At 39.9% G+C, this 19,170-nt stretch overlaps 1 protein-coding gene across 1 annotated transcript in view; it reads right to left on the bottom strand.

The window, feature by feature from the left end:
• Positions 1-1,019: 1,019 nt before the first annotated feature.
• The window catches only part of LOC124795424 (arf-GAP with Rho-GAP domain, ANK repeat and PH domain-containing protein 2), a 144,621-nt gene continuing 126,470 nt past the window's right edge, over positions 1,020-19,170 (bottom strand). Inside the window, exons 11-12 of the mRNA XM_047259452.1 lie at positions 17,089-17,130; positions 1,020-1,548 (exon numbers count right to left, since the gene is read on the bottom strand). Of these exons, the coding sequence (XP_047115408.1) occupies positions 1,416-1,548; positions 17,089-17,130 (175 nt within the window). The 3' untranslated portion in view covers positions 1,020-1,415. The remainder of the gene's footprint in view (positions 1,549-17,088; positions 17,131-19,170) is intronic.

Here is a 19,170-nt window from a genome sequence, read left to right on the forward strand (position 1 = left end):
AATAATTTTACATACCATTATTTTTTTCCTAAAATGTAATTACATCTTACATAGAAAGGGAGATGGCAAAATAATTTCTTCAAGCAAGAATAACAGAGACTGAGGCTATGTATATACCTGCAAATATATTTCTCATTACAAATTCACACTGTGTGGGCACACGGTAAAAAATTGCATCAGGACATTTCAGTAAATATGAAGACGCCCCACTTCTAAAACACAGTGGATTGTATTAATCTGGCTCGTTCTACACTTCTCATTAGCAGTTAGCTGAAAGAACTTTAGAGATTCACTGACCATACCATATATCTCGTTCTCCAGACAAAGTCTACCAGACTCTACATTTACAGAAACAAAGAGAGAATTTGGAAAAATACCACAGGATAACTGCACAAAATCTCAAGAGCCGTATCCCATGGACAGTACTGACAATGGAAAAACAACAATGATAACCACAAATGGAGAGAACTTGTCTGAAGAGAAAAAGTGCTCAATATGTAATATGTCTAATAAAATTTTCACTTAAAGTCATGACAAAACTCACAACCCCACAGCTGCCACATCACAAACTGTTGGCTAAACTTCCTTACTAGCACATCATCGTGCTGCATACAGGAAAAACACAAGTTTTGCTTTAGCATTTTTTGACATTTCAATACATTCATATAAACACAAGTTTTACAAAACTTATATTTCATCACGAGATTCATCGAGGAAGAAACATTCATTACAACTGTAAATTGGTTTCCTTGATTTGTCAGTATTATTATACGTCTTTTACAAATAAGATAAGCAAACTCAGGAACCAATAATGATATCTGCAGAATACAAGATACAATAGCCAGTTACAAAAATATCTGTCAAGGACTAATTAAAAAGAAAATTACACAGATTTTTTTGTACTATCTAGTTTTCTTCCAAATATATTAAATAGTGATTCTTATGCATGTAATATTTTTATAAATTCATTTAGATAAAAAAATTCCACATTTTTGTTACAATGAATAAAAGAGGTACACACTTCCATTTTCAGGTAATCTAGCATCAAAAACAAATTGTTTGTTCATTATATCAGTTCATTTCAGTATCAAGCCACAATGAAAATAATGTAAAGACAACAAATTGTCCTAAAACTGACAAATTATCTACATAACAATGAAGTTAAAAGTGCACCTCTCCATCCTTGCCAAGCAAGTGATCACTAAATTGATACTGTACAAATATCACTTTGATTGGGATAAAAATTAGAAAAAAAAACATACAAGCAAAGTGGCTGCATTGATTACATTAAAAAGAATGCTCTATGTCCACAATGATTATAGTCACAGAAGCAGACTTGTCTTTTCCTGTTTTGAAAGGCAACAATACCGGACGAAGTCCTTCTTAAAACAGTACCCAGATAATATGATTACAATTCATTCTAACAGCATAGGTGATGGCAAAATTCCTTGTGGATATTCACCTATTAACATAGCTGCCATCCAACGCAGCTGCTCTTCACGTGATGAACCAGCAATTGTGTATCCAAAATACGGAGTTTCTTTTGACCTGGAACACAGATCAATAAGTGCTGCTTATGAATATTTAACTGAGCTCGCAGGTAGAGTGCACATATACGAGGGTTGTAACTTAAATAGTGGCAACTATTTATTCACAACCGATACAAAAGAGTTACAAGTTTGCACCTTTTACTATCCTTCAAAGTAGTCACCAGCGTTGTGTAGAACCCACTGCCAGCGATGTGAAAGGCATAGTATACTGTTAGTAGAGCCTGTTTGTTGATGGTACAATTGGAGCGGTCAACTGCCTGTCGAATCTCTGGAACATATCTGAAGCAAATGCCACGAAGTGGTTCCTTCAACTTCAGAATCAAATCAAAGTCACAAGGACTTAAGTCCAGGGAGTATGGTGGATGGTACAGTACTTCCTAGCCCCATCGAGAAAACAGAGCAGCCACAGCTAGTGCTGTATGCGCCCGCACAATGTCATGCAAAATGATGGTTGGGTTGCACAGAAAGTGTCACCGCTTCTTTCACAAAGCTGATCATAGGTGATGCTCTAAAAACAAACAGCAATACTGTGCATTGATGGTCTGCCATGGAGGAATGCATTAGGATAACACCATCACAGTCGTACACGAGAATCACCATAACTTTAGAACGCTCCATTCGCACCATCAACAGAACAGGCTCTGCTAATGGTATACTACGCCTTCCACATTGCTGCCAACCAGTTCGACGCAACACTGGTGACTACTTTGAAGGACAGTAACAGGTGCAAACATGTAACTCTTTTGTATCAGTTGTGAATAAATAGTTGCCACTATTTTAAGTTCCAACCTCGTATATCAGTGGAATGTATTGGTTGCACTCCTAATGCAAGAGTATTGCTTACATTACACTTTTCTCCTTTTAAATCATGATGGAAATTTAATACTGCATTCTGATGCTGCTTACATACATACTTCCTGTCCTTCTTAGTAACATAAGAAGAACATGCTGTTTTGTGAATCTTCATTTTCTCATGATGTATTACTTGCTCCATAAAATTGCAGGAATTTTATGGATGTATTCCCACTAGTTTATACATTGATAGTAATTCTATTTGCAGATAACAAATTGCAAAAAAATAGAAGAGAAACTTTGCTACACAGAAATGGAATTCATGTGACATAGGTCAGCTATATTTGATCTGAAGTAGTTCGTCAGGCTCCCTCCATTTGATGTTCCTGTGGAATGAGAAGGTGGAAAGGAGTTTTAACTACCACAAAAACTGGGTGGCGACAATGTACACACACATTTCTAACATCACAAGCTAGTGGTACAGTTCGTATCTCTTGTTTCTTTTCTCCATTTCACATAGACCTTCTGCAACCACTCTTAACACATGAGGGCCAGATTTGAAAACTGAGCAAGAAGATGGAGAGGAAAAATATTACTTCTGTAAACAAGGTGCTGAGAACAAGATTTGGACCGGTGTCAAAAAGAGACAAAACACGAACTCAATGCACTATGCAATGAGCCAAATGTACCAAGGAGCAGACCAAAGCTGCAGTGGCAGGATGGAACCAGGAAACATTTCGATACCTTGGGAGTTCACAAGAACATGGGCAGACAGAGGAAGCTATTGTAACAGTGATGGATGAACTAACTTCACTTTGTATCGCAATGTATGTAAGATGAGGTAATGTTACATAATAATGTCATCATTTAGTCATGGAAATTACTGAAATATTAATTTTATTTTTGTGAACCCTCAGCTTATATATTTGCCTTTACCTGTGGGATTAGTTTGTCACATTTTGTACTACTTTGATGCATTTGCCCATATGTAAAACAAAAGGAAAACTTTTTCGTCTCACAGTTTAGAGTAATGCATTCTTAACATGTATTTGAAATGAAATGAATGTAACAACAGAAATTAAATCAATGACATGAAATGATGTCAGTGCAACCACTCAAATATGCTGAACCTGCAATGTAATTAATATATAGTTACAACCGAAAAGTTGTGCCAGACTGGGACTCAAAGTGAGAGGGTACAGAATCAGCTAAATTAAATTTGGAAATTTTCTTACAAGCATTAGAGGTGCAAAAAGTCCTTTATCCTCATCACCTACAAATGAGCAAGTGTGTGTGTGTGTGTGTGTGTGTGTGTGTGTGTGTGTGTGTGTGTGTGTGTGTGTGTGAGTAGTGTTTATTTTATTATAATTGAGCTGCTCGGGGGAACACAATGGTAAGCGCCATCGGCGTGTATTTTGCGGTAGATGGCTAATGACACCACCTGTGGGATGCACAATGCAGTAAACTTACTAGCAGTTCCAAATTCACTCAACAGATGTCAGGGCGGAGCTTACCGTATTTACTCAAATCTAAGCTGCACTTTTTTTCTGTTTTTTGTAATCCAAAAATCCGCCTGCGGCTTAGAATCGAGTGCAAAGTAAGCGGAAGTTCTGAAAAATGTTGGTAGGTGCCGCCACAACTAACTTCTGCCGTCGAATATATGTAGGGCTACACAGGCATGCTTTGCAGGCACAAAGATAAATACTGGCGCCAAAACCTCTGCATCAGTAAATAATTTTTAAAAAAAGGTGGAAGACGAGCTTTTTTCTCCGCCCCAAGTTTCGACCACTGCATTTTCATATATTATCCAACAAAGTAAATACAAATTCCGTATTGTTCATCTTCAAATGTAGCAGCATTTCAATGTACTACGAAAATCTGACTGGCAAGACTGTTTGGGATGTTTGTCAATATGGCCAACTCTACATTCTGAATTTTTTCCTACCTGTGAGAAGAGATGGTTGCTAATAGGAACTTTTTATGAATTGTGAATCACATGCAGTATTCTCTTCACCATAAGAATAGTACGAATATAAACATTTTGCCATGTATTCTTTCGTGTTTGCTGCTATTTCATTTAAATCCTGTCTGCCTAATAAACTACGAAACTAGTGTGAGACAACAGCAAACGCGGAAGAATACACATATCATGTCATGTTTATATTCGTATTATTCTTATGCCTAATAGTGATACAGTTAGAAATGAAGCATAATAATTGACTAAATTTTTAAATCTAAGATGACTCTAATTTCTGTGCAGAATGTAATGTACAAAAGAGGCGTCTGCAAAGATTTTCAATCGGAGAAAAATTTTAGCTAAACTCTCATTCAGAACATCTTTTATCATACGCAGTCTATTATTTGGTTCTCGTAGATCATTATCAAAGAAAGCAGCAGTGTAAGTAAGCCGCGATAGTGCGCACAAAAGCAAGCCATGCCGCGAGCGGCGACAGGTCGTAAACACACATTATCTGAATGGGACAAATAATGCATGGCACAGTACAATAATGCATTTTCAGCTTAGAGTGACGTAAACACCTATAACAAAGAGATAGGCACTTATCAGATCAAAGAAAAATAAGCAATCGATTCAAACCAGACGAAGCACATGAAAAAGGAAGGGACCTGTATAAATACAAATAGAGTGCCTGACGCATAGCAATGGCTACCTGGTAAAGCTTCACTGCTAAGCTTACGACTTGAACGAAACTACTGTAGCTGTAACTTATATTACAATGGACCAACTTTGTTTCGCTTTGGAGGTGCGGCCTAAAACTTTTCTCTCTCCTTGAATTTCGAGTCTCAAATTTCAGGTGTGGCTTAGATTCGGGAAAAATTTTTTTTCCTTGATTTAGAGTCTCACTTTTCAGGTGCGGCTTAGATTCGAGTGCGGCTTAGATTAGAGTAAATACGGTAATGGTAAACGCCACTGTCCGTCTGGTGCGGAAACATAATGGTAAGTGACAGAGAGAATGGCAGCAAGTAAAAACATCTCCGAGATTATGGCAACAGTGAACATGGCAGAAGATGAGGAATATACTTCCAATGATACTAATATCTTCGAGAGGGATCCAGAATACATTCCTAATGATTCAGATGACTCAGAGGTATGTTATTTTATAAATATACTGTCTTCAGTACGTTCCACGAACATAATGGTAAGTGTATGTACATACCATTATGTTCCTGAAGTATGTTAATTTTGAGGTTATTTTAGAATGGCTACATTTTTTTGGCTAAGTGGTGTGTGAATGCGCATTTCTCATTTATATTGTTACATTTGATAATAATAATGTTAACGGTAATAGTAGTTTTTGTTGTTATACAGGTTAATAGCGAATCAGATCATATTGCCCAAAACAACTAACAATGTATCACCCCTGCAGAAACCATTCAGGAAGGGGCCCTCGAACAGACAAAGAGGTCGTCTCGGAAAAGGCTGAGAGTCGATTCTCAACGCAAAATTAAACAGAAGAGGTGCAATTTGGGCGAAAAGTATGTTTCTTGTACAGGAGCAACTCTAAGTAAAACAACTGTGGGACCTAATTGCCAGTGCCCTCGTAAATTTATTTGAATGTGATGAAACTATTCAAATCATTTTGGGAAGTAGGTGATTTTAACATTGAAAATGCATACTTATTTGATGCAATTAAATCTAACACTGTTGCACATCGCCGAAAAGCAGCTGGAGAAAATTCCCGGAGAAACTGTACTACTTCCTATAGCGTAAAAGTTAGTGACAGTGATATAAAAGTATGCAAGAAAGCTTTTCTTGCCATTCATGGTCTACATAACAATCGTGGTCGTGTCGAAAATATACAGAAGAAAATCGCATCCGGATCGACCATGCCACCCCGGGGCAAACGGGGCAAGCATACAGTACGTCCGCATGCTTACTCTGAAACTAGTGTTAACCATGTCAGGGAACACGTTGATAAAATACCGAAACACGAGAGTCATTACAGATGCTCAAACAGTCGTGTCAGATTGTACCTGGGCACAGATACAACAATCGCCTCCTGTTATGAGCACTATAAGAATGTTTTCTGCAAGGAGATGTCCTATGAGCCTGTACCTGCAGACAAGTACAGGCAAATTTTCACTGAAGAGTATAACATAGGAGTAAAGTCACCAAAGAATGATACGTGTAAGACTTGTGACATGCTCAAAGTGCAAATTGAGAGCACTGATGTCCCCCAACTGAAAGTAAGTCTGGAGCATCAGTTGGAATTATACCAACGTCGGGCAGAAGCAGGGCAAGCTAACATTGCCATCCAGAAAAAACGAGCAGAAGCAGACAGTAATCCACATGTTGTGTCTTTTGACTTGCAGCAGACTCTCCCCGTTCCTAAGTTAAGTTGTGGTCCAGCTTTTTACAAAAGGAAGATTTGGTTGTATAATCTCAATGTTCATGATTGTGTCAAGAAGAAAGGGCACTGCTTTTTGTGGAATGAGACTACTGCTGCGCGTGGATCAGAGGAAATTTTGAGCTGCCTTTTACGTTACTTTGAGGAAAACGACATAAAAGGAGAGACTCTCATTGTGATATCTGATAACTGCTGTGGCCAAAATAAGAACTGGAACATGGTACTGTTTTGGAAATATCTAATTTCAACTGGTACATTTCGTGTGAATGAACACCACTTCCCGTGAGCGGGCACACAATGTTGCCGTCCAATAGAGATTTCGTGACAATTGAAAATTACGTTCGCCGACGAGTATAAGACGTGTACAGTCCAGATCAGTGGTGCGAGATCATCAAGAAGTCTGCTAAGAAGAATCCATTGCTTGTATATAATATGAAAAGAGAGGATTTCTATCAAATATGACACACTAAAGAAGTGTTTGTCTTCAGAAAGAAGACAGTTGATGGTCGAGATGTCAACCTAAGGAAAGTATGTAGGTGGAAGGTGACCTCAGTACCATCTGGGACAGGAGCAACTGAATTACATTCTCTGCCAGGGTTTCGATTACCTCTCGTCATGCTCTGAAATGAGAAATTTCCTGCCCAGTATCCTTCCCACCCTTCCTACCATGGTATTACGCTGTCCACCGAACCTACACAATATACTTGCCCATCCTTACACAACCCCTGCTCCCAATCCCTTACCTCATGGATCATACCCCTGTAATAGACCTAGATGCAAGACCTGTCCCACACATTCTCCTACCACCACCTTCTCCAGTCCGGTCACTAACATCACCTATCCCATCAAAGGCAGGGCTACCTGTGAAACCAGTCATGTGATCTACAAGCTAAACTGCAACCACTGTGCTGCATTCTATGTAGGCATGACGAACGGCCACTGGCAAACTGTGGCCAAAAAACAAGTGGACCACCCTGTTGCTGAACATGCCGCCAGACATGATATCCCTCATCTCAATGACTGCTTCACAGCCTGTGCCATATGGATCCTTCCCACCAACACCAGCTTTTCTGAATTGCGCAGGCAGGAACTTTCCCTGCAATACATCCTATGTCCCCGTAACCCTCCTGGCCTCAACCTTTGTTAGTCACTGTCCTCACCCATCCAGTCCTCTCCCTATTCCCAGTCCAGCACTACACAGCCATCATTTTACCACCACACACAGTCTTTTAATTTCTTTTTATTTCTCTCCTTTCCGCTACTTACCCCCTCCCCCCTCCGCACCTTTTTTCGTGCCCTCCATCTAAACAGCAACACCTCACTGTCCGCCACTCCCACCATACTATCCCTCCCCCTCCCCCTCCCCACCCCAGCCATCTCCTTACCCCAACCCAGTCGCCACTCCCATCATGCACTGGTGCTGCTGCTTGCAGTGTGGTTTCAGTTCTCTGAGACTGCAGACGTGTGTGCAAGTTGCGTATGAGTGAGTGTGTGTGTGTGTGCACGTGTACCTACTGCTGAGAAAGGCATTGATGGCCAAAAGCTATAAATGTGTAAATCTTTTTGTTGTGCCTATCGCGACTCAGCATCTCTGCTATGTGGTGAGTAGCAACTTTCCTTCTCTAATAGTTTAAATAAATTACAAAATCAATTACATACATACAACTAAGCACAAAATTAGATCTGGTGTTATAGGAGGGCCAATCTTTTTCTTTTATGAAAATGCAGATTATATTCAAGTATGCAAATGGTAAATATTTAAAAGCAACAAAACAAATTTAAGGAGCCAGATGCTAAAATAAGAGAACTAAAATTATCACAGCTTGCTTTATCAAATGTTCTGTGGACATTTGTTCCTGCCTACAAATCCATATGGGAATAATCCATTTAAATACATTTTAAATATATTGTTGGTATTCTACTTTGTTTTAGTTTGCATCCATTTTTTGTACTTTCTCAGATTTAATGAAGAACTTCATGTTATCACTTTTTGACAGAACGGGTATTTAACTTCACTACATCTTGTCATGGAATGAGGGTGTTTTTCTGCTTTGAACGGTGTTGCTTCTTGCCACTGAGTAGACTTTGTAGTGTTAGTGACAGAGAGTGTAGTTATTGTATCCAGGTAATATTATGCAAGAAAAATATTCTGTACTGAGGTGTATATTTGTACATGAGATTGTGTGGTTTGGTGTGAATGTACTTCCACTTTACTCAGTGCTACAGCATTTATTGAACTTAAGTTATTCACTAGTAGATCCAGTGAGGAAAGCATGAGAGTGTGTATTATTGTCTTTGAAATTTTCACTCGAGTGGGTGGATAATTGTATTGCATTGATTTATGCTAAAATGTATTGTTTGGAGTACATGTTAATAATGAGATAACAAACAATATACTTAAAACACATTTAAATTGAGCAGTTCACACACAAATTCGTAGACAGGGACAAATGCCACAGAACTTTATGCAACGAAACCAGCTCGTTTTATACGATACAAAAAACAGATATGGAATCAATTACTCCAAACCATATTACAGATAAATGCAAAAATAAAGCAGAGTATGAATAACTTATTGACAATACTATTCAAAAAGTGCAATATATGCAGGAAGTTGTAATCAGGAACACAATGCAATGAAACCAGCTCCTGTGACATCTCATATCATGATTTTTAAGTTTTGACATATGCTAAGGCGCAACTATTTCCACTTGATACTGGCCAACTATTTCCACTTAATACTGGTCACACAGTAGCCATTGCAATATTTTGTTGCTTGGGTAGCTCAGTTGGTAGAGCACTTGCCCAGAAAGACAAAGGTCCCGAGTTCGAGTCTCAGTCCGGCACACAGTTTTAATCTGCCAGGAAGTTTCATATCAGTGCACACTCCGCTGCAGAGTGAAAATCTCATTCTGAAAACATCCCCCAGGCTGTGGCTAAGCCATGTCTCCGCAATATCCTTTCTTTCAAGAGTGCTAGTTCTGCAGGGTTCACAGGAGAGCTTCTGTAAAGTTTGGAAGGTAGGAGACGAGATACTGGCAGAAGTAAAGCTGTGAGGACGGGGCGTGAGTCATGCTTGGGTAGCTCATTTGGTAGAGCACTTGCCCGCAAAAGGCAAAGGTCCCGAGTTCGAGTCTCGGTCCGGCACACAGTTTTAATTTGCCAGGAAGTTTCAAAAGTCATTTCGTTGGTCAGCTCCAAAAATGGCTCGATGACAGCCGCTCCTATCAATCTGGAATGCCGAGAAACAGAACTGCCTGTTTCTGGTAGCACATTGATAATACATATGTCTTGCAACACTTTTACAAACCAAAATACAGCATCGGTAACTTCCTGCTTGTCGTCATATATGACAGGCACCCAACTATATATTTCAGTGTTGGTCGAAGGGTGTACATCCTCCATTATTCTGATTATGCAACTGAAAGATATGACACAACAAATAATAACTGGTTGCTATGGCATAAACAGAAAAGGTAATTACTATGAATTACATACAGTACGAGTCATATGTTACTTACGGAAGATCACTGTATTCTTTGACAAAACATACTTTATTCAGCGGATTAAAGATGAAATATCATTACATGTACCCTCGAGGTTCCCGGCAGCCTAATGACGGAAAACAACTCTTTCCGACTGACTTTTGTAAGGTTCATGCTGGATATACTCACTTTTCAAGTTTCACAATTATGGTATGACGAAGAGGCAATGGGACAACATAACTCTCCCCGTATGCGTCACTGTAGGCAAGTGTTGCGTGCTGGTTGTCTGTGGTCCCTCTTGAGGAATTCACAGCCCTCTTACTCGGAGTTGTTTTCATGTGACAATGCTCAAAAGTTCAATTCTATACTAATTCACATCATTTGGGAAATTGGCTTGCATACCTTACTACTATTATTATTCTGTAGTCAGTTGCATACCTTATTAACCATCCTATCTATACGAATTCTGATATGAAAAACTTCAATTTAAGAAAATGAAAAGCATACAGTTTCCTCGAGATTCGACCTCCAGTTCTCCACTTCCCAGCCAGTTACTTTGACCATTGCACTATTGGTGCTCTTGCCTAAAAGCGTTTACCAACTGGGTCATAAGGGGCAGTTGTGAAAGTTTCTTTCCTCAATTTCTGGAAAAGTATGCGTTTGCAGACCCCATACCTGCCGATGAAAAATGCTCTATTTACAATTACCTATCAATCCCGCCAATTTTGAGTCAATTGCTCATCATAACCTTTACGGGTGATTTTCCCAAAAAAAGGGGGAGGGGGAGGGTGTTGAGCCAAAATATATTAGAGTCCTTCGTTTTAGGCTGGACACGAGTGACCTGCCAAATTTGACCCGAGTTGGTTGGCCTTCCCCTTGTGAGCTGAGATCATCCAAGCCTGTTGACTTTCCATTCCGCATGCTCTTTAATGCTGTTTCTACATCACACCATGTATCCGTTGGTTTGGTCTTCATTAATTATTCTACAGTCATTGATGGTTGTGTTGTCCCCATCTCCATTTAACACGTTGAAGTACTTTTTCATGCCATTCCTGATCCCTTCCTCCATTCGTATTAAGTTACCATCATCTGTTTCCAGTGCAAAGATAATTACATATTCATTTCGTTTACTCTTTAGCATTTCGTATAGTAATTTCCTATTTCCCTGACAGTCTTCCTCTACCCTTGTAGTAAAGTCCTTCCAGCGCTTTTCCTTTTCTTTCTGTCTTTTTACAGCTGGTTTCTTTCTCTAATATTCTTGTGCTAGATGTTCAGTTGCTAACTCATTTTGTCTATCATCAATTTTCTGTTTTTCATGGTACAAATGGCTACTTAAACCTAACCAACCTAAGGACATCACACACATCCATGCCCAAGACGGGATTCGAACCTGCGACCGTAGCAGTCGCGTGGTTCCAGACTGAAGCGCCTAGAACTGCTCGGCCACCGCGGCTGGCTGTTTTTCATGCTTTAATTTTATTTTCACTAATGCTGTTATCTTTTACTGCTGTCTTCACCTGATCATTCCACCAAGGTGTTTCTCTCTCTCTCTCTCTCTCTCTCTCTCTCTCTCTCTCTCTCTCTCTCTCTCTCTCTCTCTCTCTTTTGCAGATGTCTGTGGCTTCTTTAACAAGGATTTCTTTGAATAAAGACCATTCTTCTTCTTCCTCTCTTTTCTTATTTTTGGGTAATTTGGCCATTGCATGCTTCTTAGTTCTTTTTTTATATTTCCTTCAACAGCCAAGTCTTAATCTTTAGTATTCTCTTTTGTTTAAATTTTGGCACTTGAACATCTTTTAGGTCAGCAGTTAATAGCTGGTTGTTGGCATCCAGGCACTCACTGAGATTTGACAAATCTTAATCCAAAACTAAGATTAATTTCTCATAGTTGGGGTTCACAGTCATTTAAAATTTTGTAAATGACATCATGGTTGCCTTTTGGCACCAAAACAAAATATTGCAATGGCTACTGTGTGGCCAGTATCAAGTGGAAATAGTTGCACCTTAGCACATGTCAAAACTTAAAAATCATGATATGAGATGTCACAGGAGCTGGTTTCATTGCATTGTGTTCCTGATTACAACTTCCTGCATATATTGCACTTTTTGAATAGTATTGTCAATAAGTTATTCATACTCTGCTTTATTTTTGCATTTATCTGTAATATGGTTTGGAGTAATTGATTCCATATCTGTTTTTTGTATCGTATAAAACAAGCTGGTTTCGTTGCATAAAGTTCTGTGGCCTTTGTCCGTCTATGAATTTGTGTGTGAACTGCTCAATTTAAATGTGTTGTAAGTATATTGTTTGTTATCTCATTATTAACATCTACTCCAAACAATACATTTTAGCATAAATCAATGCAAAACAATTATCCACCAACTCCAATGAAAATTTCAAAGACAATAATACACACTCTCATGCTTTCCTCACTGGATCTACTAGTGAATAACTTAAGTTCAATAAATGCTGTAGCACTGAGTAAAGTGGAAGTACATTCATACTAAACCACACAATCTCATGTACAAGTATACACCTCAGTACAGAATATTTTTCTTGCATAATATTACCTGGGTACAATAACTACACACTCTGTCACTAACACTACAAAGCATTCTCAGTGGCAAGAAGCAACACCATTCAAAGCAGAAAAACACCCTCATTCCATGACAAGATCTAGTGAAGTTAAATACCCGTTCTGTCAAAAAGTGATAACATGAAGTTCTTCATTAAATCTGAGAAAGTACAAAAAATGGATGCAAACTAAAACAAAGTAGAATACCAGCAATATATTTAAAATGTATTTAAATGGATTATTCCCATACAGATTTGTAGGCAGGAACAAATGTCCACAGAACATTTGATGAAGCAAGCTGTGATGATTTTAATTCTCTTATTTTAGCATCTGGCTCCTTAAATTCATTTTGTTGCTTTTAACTATTTACCATCAGCATACTTGAATATAATCTGCATCTTCATAAAAGAAAAAGATTGGCCCTCAGTTTTAAAGAATGTAACACCAGATCTAATTTTGTTCTTAGTTGTATGTATGTAATTGATTTTCTAATTTATTTCAACTATTAGAGAAGGAAAGTTGCTACTCACCATATTGGGGAGATGCTGAGTCGCGATAGGCACAACAAAAAGTTTCACACATTTATAGCTTTCGATACCAAGAAGTCCCTTCCGTACAGCCTAGCCACCCGTGGTCGTCGCATCTGCAGTGACGAGCAGTCCCTCTCAAAATATACTGAGGGTCTCACAGAAGCCTTCACTGACCGTAATTATCCTCCCGTCCTTGTACATAAACAAATCTCCCATGCCTTATCTTTCCAGTCTCCCACCACCTCTCAAAGTCCCACAGTCCGGCCACAGAGGAGCATTCCCCTTTTAGCTCAGTACCATCCGGGACTGGAGCAACTGAATTACATTCTCCGCCAGGGTTTCGATTACCTCTCGTCATGCTCTGAAATGAGAAATTTCCTGCCCAGTATCCTTCCCACCCTTCCTACCATGGTATTCCGCTGTCCACCGAACCTACACAATATACTCGCCCATCCTTACACAACCCCTGCTCCCAATCCCTTACCTCATGGATCATACACCTGTAATAGACCTAGATGCAAGACCTGTCCCACAAATTCTCCTACCACCACCTTCTCCAGTCCGGTCACTAACATCACCTATCCCATCAAAGGCAGGGCTACCTGTGAAACCAGTCATGTGATCTACAAGCTAAGCTGCAACCACTGTGCTGCATTCTATGTAGGCATGACGAACGGCCACTGGCAAACTGTGGCCAAAAAACAAGTGGACCACCCTGTTGCTGAACATGCTGCCAGACATGATATCCCTCATCTCAATGACTGCTTCACAGCCTGCGCCATATGGATCCTTCCCACCAACACCAGCTTTTCTGAATTGCACAGGCAGGAACTTTCCCTGCAATACATCCTATGTTCCCGTAACCCTCCTGGCTTCAAACTTCGTTGGTCACTGTCCTCACCCATCCAGCCCCCTCCCTATTCCCAGTCCAGCACTACACAGCCATCATTTCACCACCACACACAGTCTTTTAATTTCTTTTTATTTCTCTCCTTTCCACTACTTACCCCCTCCCCCCTCCGCACCTTTTTTCGTGCCCTCCATCTAAACTGCAACACCTCACTGTCCGCCACTCCCACCATACTATCCCTCCCCCTGCCCACCCCAGCCAGCTCCTTACCCCAACCCAGTCACCACTCCCATCATGCACTGGTTCTGCTGCTTGCAGTGTGGTTTCAGTTCTCTGAGACTGCAGACATGTGTGCAAGTTGCGTTTGCGTGAGTGTGTGTGTTTGTGTGTGCATGTGTCTACTGCTGACAAAGGCCTTGATGGCCGAAAGCTATAAATGTGTGAATCTTTTTGTTGTGCCTATCGCGACTCAGCATCTCGGCTGTATGGTGAGTAGGAACTTTCCTTCTCTGGTATTGTTACATTCCATCCTGGAGTTTTCCATTGTTTGATTATTTCATATTCCTAGTTAGTACCCATTATTAGAGTGTGAAATCATTAACTGTTTCGTAACTTAAATTCTGTTGTTGACATGTAAACAAATATAAATTCTCTAATAATTGTAAACATTTGGAAGGCGAAATGCTAGCAGTCTTTAAGTATCTATTGGGCTCTAGTCGGAAACATGTTAGCAAATCCAGCCCTTCATTAATTCCAAGGTGATTAACAGTTTTGTCAAAAGTTTTGTTTATGTAACTATATTTGTTAACTTCATGATTTAAACAAATAATTTGACTTAACCCTTGTAGCAGAAGAAACTGTTAAAAAGACACTATTTGTTGGTGTATTCTGTTAATATAATGAGTTAAATTTTAATAGTAATTTCTGTAAATTTATCTTCAGACAATGTGTAGGTTCAGCACCTATTATTGTGATGATATATAAGGCCCCGATTTTTTGTCATGAGACAGTCAGTCCACGGCCGAGTTTCAGACGAGTAACCTGTGCTGGTTAGAACAACAACAATGCTTCAAATTAACTGTGGAACAAGTGTTAAACAATTAGGCCATGTGAAAAAACAGACACAGTGTCTGCTCCATATGTACCTGATTATTCTTCAAGAACTTTGAACTTCGTGGTTAGGTTTTACTGCTCGTAACCATTCAACAGTAAACTATCATAGCAGTATGTGGAGTTTAGCCTGTAAACTATTAATGAAGCTTATGGAAAGTTTAAACAATGGTGCACTGGCTATATAACTGTGTATTATTGGGGGCCTGTGAACAGTGAAATTAAAGTACTGTGACACACAACTGTGCGTCTGTTGGCTAAATAATTTATAGTATTCCATGCAGGAATCCACAATCCATATTTTTTAGCCAGTGTAGCAATGAAGTACATCAACACCGAGGACAAAAAACGAAGAAATATATAAAGCAGGTGGAACTGTCACAAACACTACGCTATGATACCAGATTTTGTTTTATTGAAACAAACACGGAATCATTTACTCCACACAATATTATTGACGTGAGCCAAAATTAAGCAATTACTAGAAATATATTCACAGTGGAAATCAAAGAGTGCAACACTCACACACCAAGTCATAATTAGGAGCACAATGGGATGAAACCAAATTCTGTTTCGAATGAAACCATAACAGATATGGAAGACTGTATAACACCCAATAAGAAACAGTGAGGATGGCTTGATAATCCTCTAGCACCCCAAGTGATCTTCCAGTGAACCAAGGTCGAGCTACAGGCATCTCTAAAGGAGTTTCACCCCCGTGTGCTATAGCCCAACAGTGACTGCCAGATGTAAGCAGCAATCTAGATACAGTGGGCAGTGAGGGTAAGAAGAGGAATCAGGTGAGGAGAGATAAAGAATGGGAGGGTGGGTGAAGATACTAGTACTGCCTGTGGGACTGTGATGTGCAGCGACATTGGGGGAGGGAGGGGGGAGGGGTTATAGGACAGGACACAGCTGCTCGGTGTAGCGTTGGGATACTGTGCTTGAGGAGGCAGGGATGGAACAGGACTGAAACAGAGAAGTGGAAAGGATTATGTAGTTGCAATGGTGAGATATAAGGTGTGTGATAGGCAGGTGGAGGACAGGGACAAGTTTATGTTGAGGCCAAGGGGGGGGGGGGGGGGTTAAGGGAATTAAGGACTGGTTGTAGGGAGAATTTCCAACCTACACAAATCAGCAAAAGCTGGTGTTGATGGGAAGAATCCAGATTGAACAGACTGTGAAGTAATCATTAAAGTGAAGCACATCATGTGGGGTGGCACATTGAGCAACTGTGAGGTCCAGCTGTCTCTTGGCCACAGTTTGGCAGTGGCCATTCATAAAGACAGCTTGTTAGTTGTTCTGCCAAAAATATAATAAGGCACAATAGTTGCAGCTAAGTTGGTAGATCACATATTTACTTTCACAGGTGGCCCTGCCTTTGATAAGGTAGGAGAAGCTTGTGATGGGACTGGAGTAGATGATATTGGGATGATGTGTGGGACAGGTCTTTTCTCTATTGCCGGAATTAGAGCCATGAGGCAAAGGGTTGGGAGAAGGGGTGGAGTATGGACAGGTAATGATATTGCTCCCCACCCCTTGCCTTATTGCTTTTTAATGTACTGTATATATTCTTACTACTGTTCTCTCTATAGCAAAAGTTGCTTTAATTCCAGGTACTAGCTATGGATTCCCCTTATATCTGCTCAAGCTTACTTTCATCAAAATCAAGAAATAACTCTATTACAAAAAGGAAAGCAAAGATTTGTGTGTAACTACAATTCAGTTTTGCTTTTATGCTGTGCTATTTTATAGAGCAGTGGCTTTGCTGACTCTGGGAACTTTCCATTAATGATTGTTATTTGAACTGAATTGAGATCAGACTTACCGATTTCTTTTGCCATTTTTCTCCACAAAAGTTATTGCCCACCTGTAACACAAATTATGTTTTGTCATCACCCCTGTCAAGTTAGATTAAGCATGTATCAAACAAGTGTAAAATTAATCATCACTAATAATCTTAAGCAACTTCATATATTCTTATTCAAGAACACAAATCATGTTTAGTATGCAATGACAATGCAATGCCTTGTGGATTCAACAGCAGTACACCGCTTTAGGGAGAGAATGTTATGTTTAGTGAATAACACAGCTTTGAAGAAGTATCAGAATTCAATGAAAGAAGCAAATATATTAGTTTTTAATACACTCATGTTCAGAAAAAAACATAACACCTTGTAATGACTAGAGATAGGCTGATCATATTCACACAACATGTATATTAGGATATTCTGCAGAAATAATTAGCATTTCAGCCACCTTGCCTAGTAGACACAGGGTCCGCCATAGGCCCAGATAACTTGTTCCATGCGTGATGGCATCGACACATATAAGGCGTAAATAGTGTCCTGTGGTATAGCCATCCACACTGCATTCACCTGGTTCCAAAGTTCATCCGTGGTGATTAGCACTGGGTCACAGTGCTGCACCTGTCATTACTATATCCTACACATCTTCAATTGGCCACAAGTCTGGTGATCTGGCAAGCCAGGACAAAAGGCTGACATCTTGTGACACCAAGAAGGCACGCCTTCATGCAGCAATATGTGGCTGTGCAGTGTTTTGCTGAAAAGTGGCGTCTGGTGTGTTGTGCAGAAAGGGTATGGCTACAGGTCACACGATGTCGTTCATGTAGGTCCCACAGGTCACAGTGCCCTGACACACACCAACTGTGATTTGTAGTTGTTCCCAATAGCACTCCATACCATAGAGCCTTGAGTTGGCAGTGAATGTCTTGTGTGAATGCAGTCACTGTGATGCCGTTCCCCCCATCTGTAGCAGCAAAATGTGGTCATCATTTTCAAACAAACAGAACCTCTATTGATACATAAACACTATCTAATGCCACTCCTGTCTAGTGATGTCATTCCATACACCATTGACATCCAGTATGTTTCTGCACATTCGTCAAAGGTAGATGGAGAATTGGACGAGGCACACGCAACCCATGCCATAATAAATGGCGACAGACTGTCATCCCTGTTAGTGTACAATGCGTTGCACTGTTCTACTATTGTTCCAGAGCCGAGGAGGTTGCAGATTTGCTCTGCAATGCCAGTTGGATGAGGTGTCAATTTTCTCGGGAGGGGGGGGGGGGGAGGGGGGGAGGGGGGGAGGGAGGATGTTCTACAGCCTTCCATGAACCATTCTGCACACACCCATTGCATTGCTGTTACACTTCATCTCACACAAGCAGCAATTTACCACATGGATGAATCACATTCTCTCATGCCAATAATGCACCATCTTTCAAACTTGCTGATTTGATTGTATGGTGTGTGCATGTGTCTGCGAGGCATCCCACACATCTGCTCAAGTCACATTGATCCTTTCCCTTCAGTTTATAGTGACAATGACAGCTGCAGGCACATTTTACCAGTAGGTGGTATTGCACCACAACATCGATGTTTACATTGAGCCCACAGGCCAATATGGTTCAAATGCTAATGATTTTTTGCAAAACATACTTATGAATATGAAAATCATGCCTCTAGTCATTCAAGGTGTACCATTTTTTAATATGAGTGTAGATTCTATGTTACTGATCGTCTGTCATTATAATTTTGTATGCTTTCCAACACTGGTTTCCCATTATTCATCTTTCAAATTTCTTCACCTCCATCAAGAACTCCACTTGTTCCAATACATACAAAAACAATGCCACTGTGGAGCTCCACAGCATATTTTAATACACTTTCCAGTGCCTCATACCCAATATGTATGCACAGCTGCTGTAACAACCCCCTGCCCTCTCCAGTCTGAATATAAATTACATAAATCATTTCCATACAAGAAACAACTTTCAAGAATAGCACATATTCTCTTATTATCTGATGGTGATACCTCATTGAGGGCCAGGCTTCCAGATAGATTTATTTATTTATTTTATGGAGGGACTACCATTTGACTG

This window comes from Schistocerca piceifrons, chromosome 4 (genome assembly GCF_021461385.2).
Source record: "Schistocerca piceifrons isolate TAMUIC-IGC-003096 chromosome 4, iqSchPice1.1, whole genome shotgun sequence".
Lineage (NCBI taxonomy): Eukaryota > Metazoa > Arthropoda > Insecta > Orthoptera > Acrididae > Schistocerca > Schistocerca piceifrons.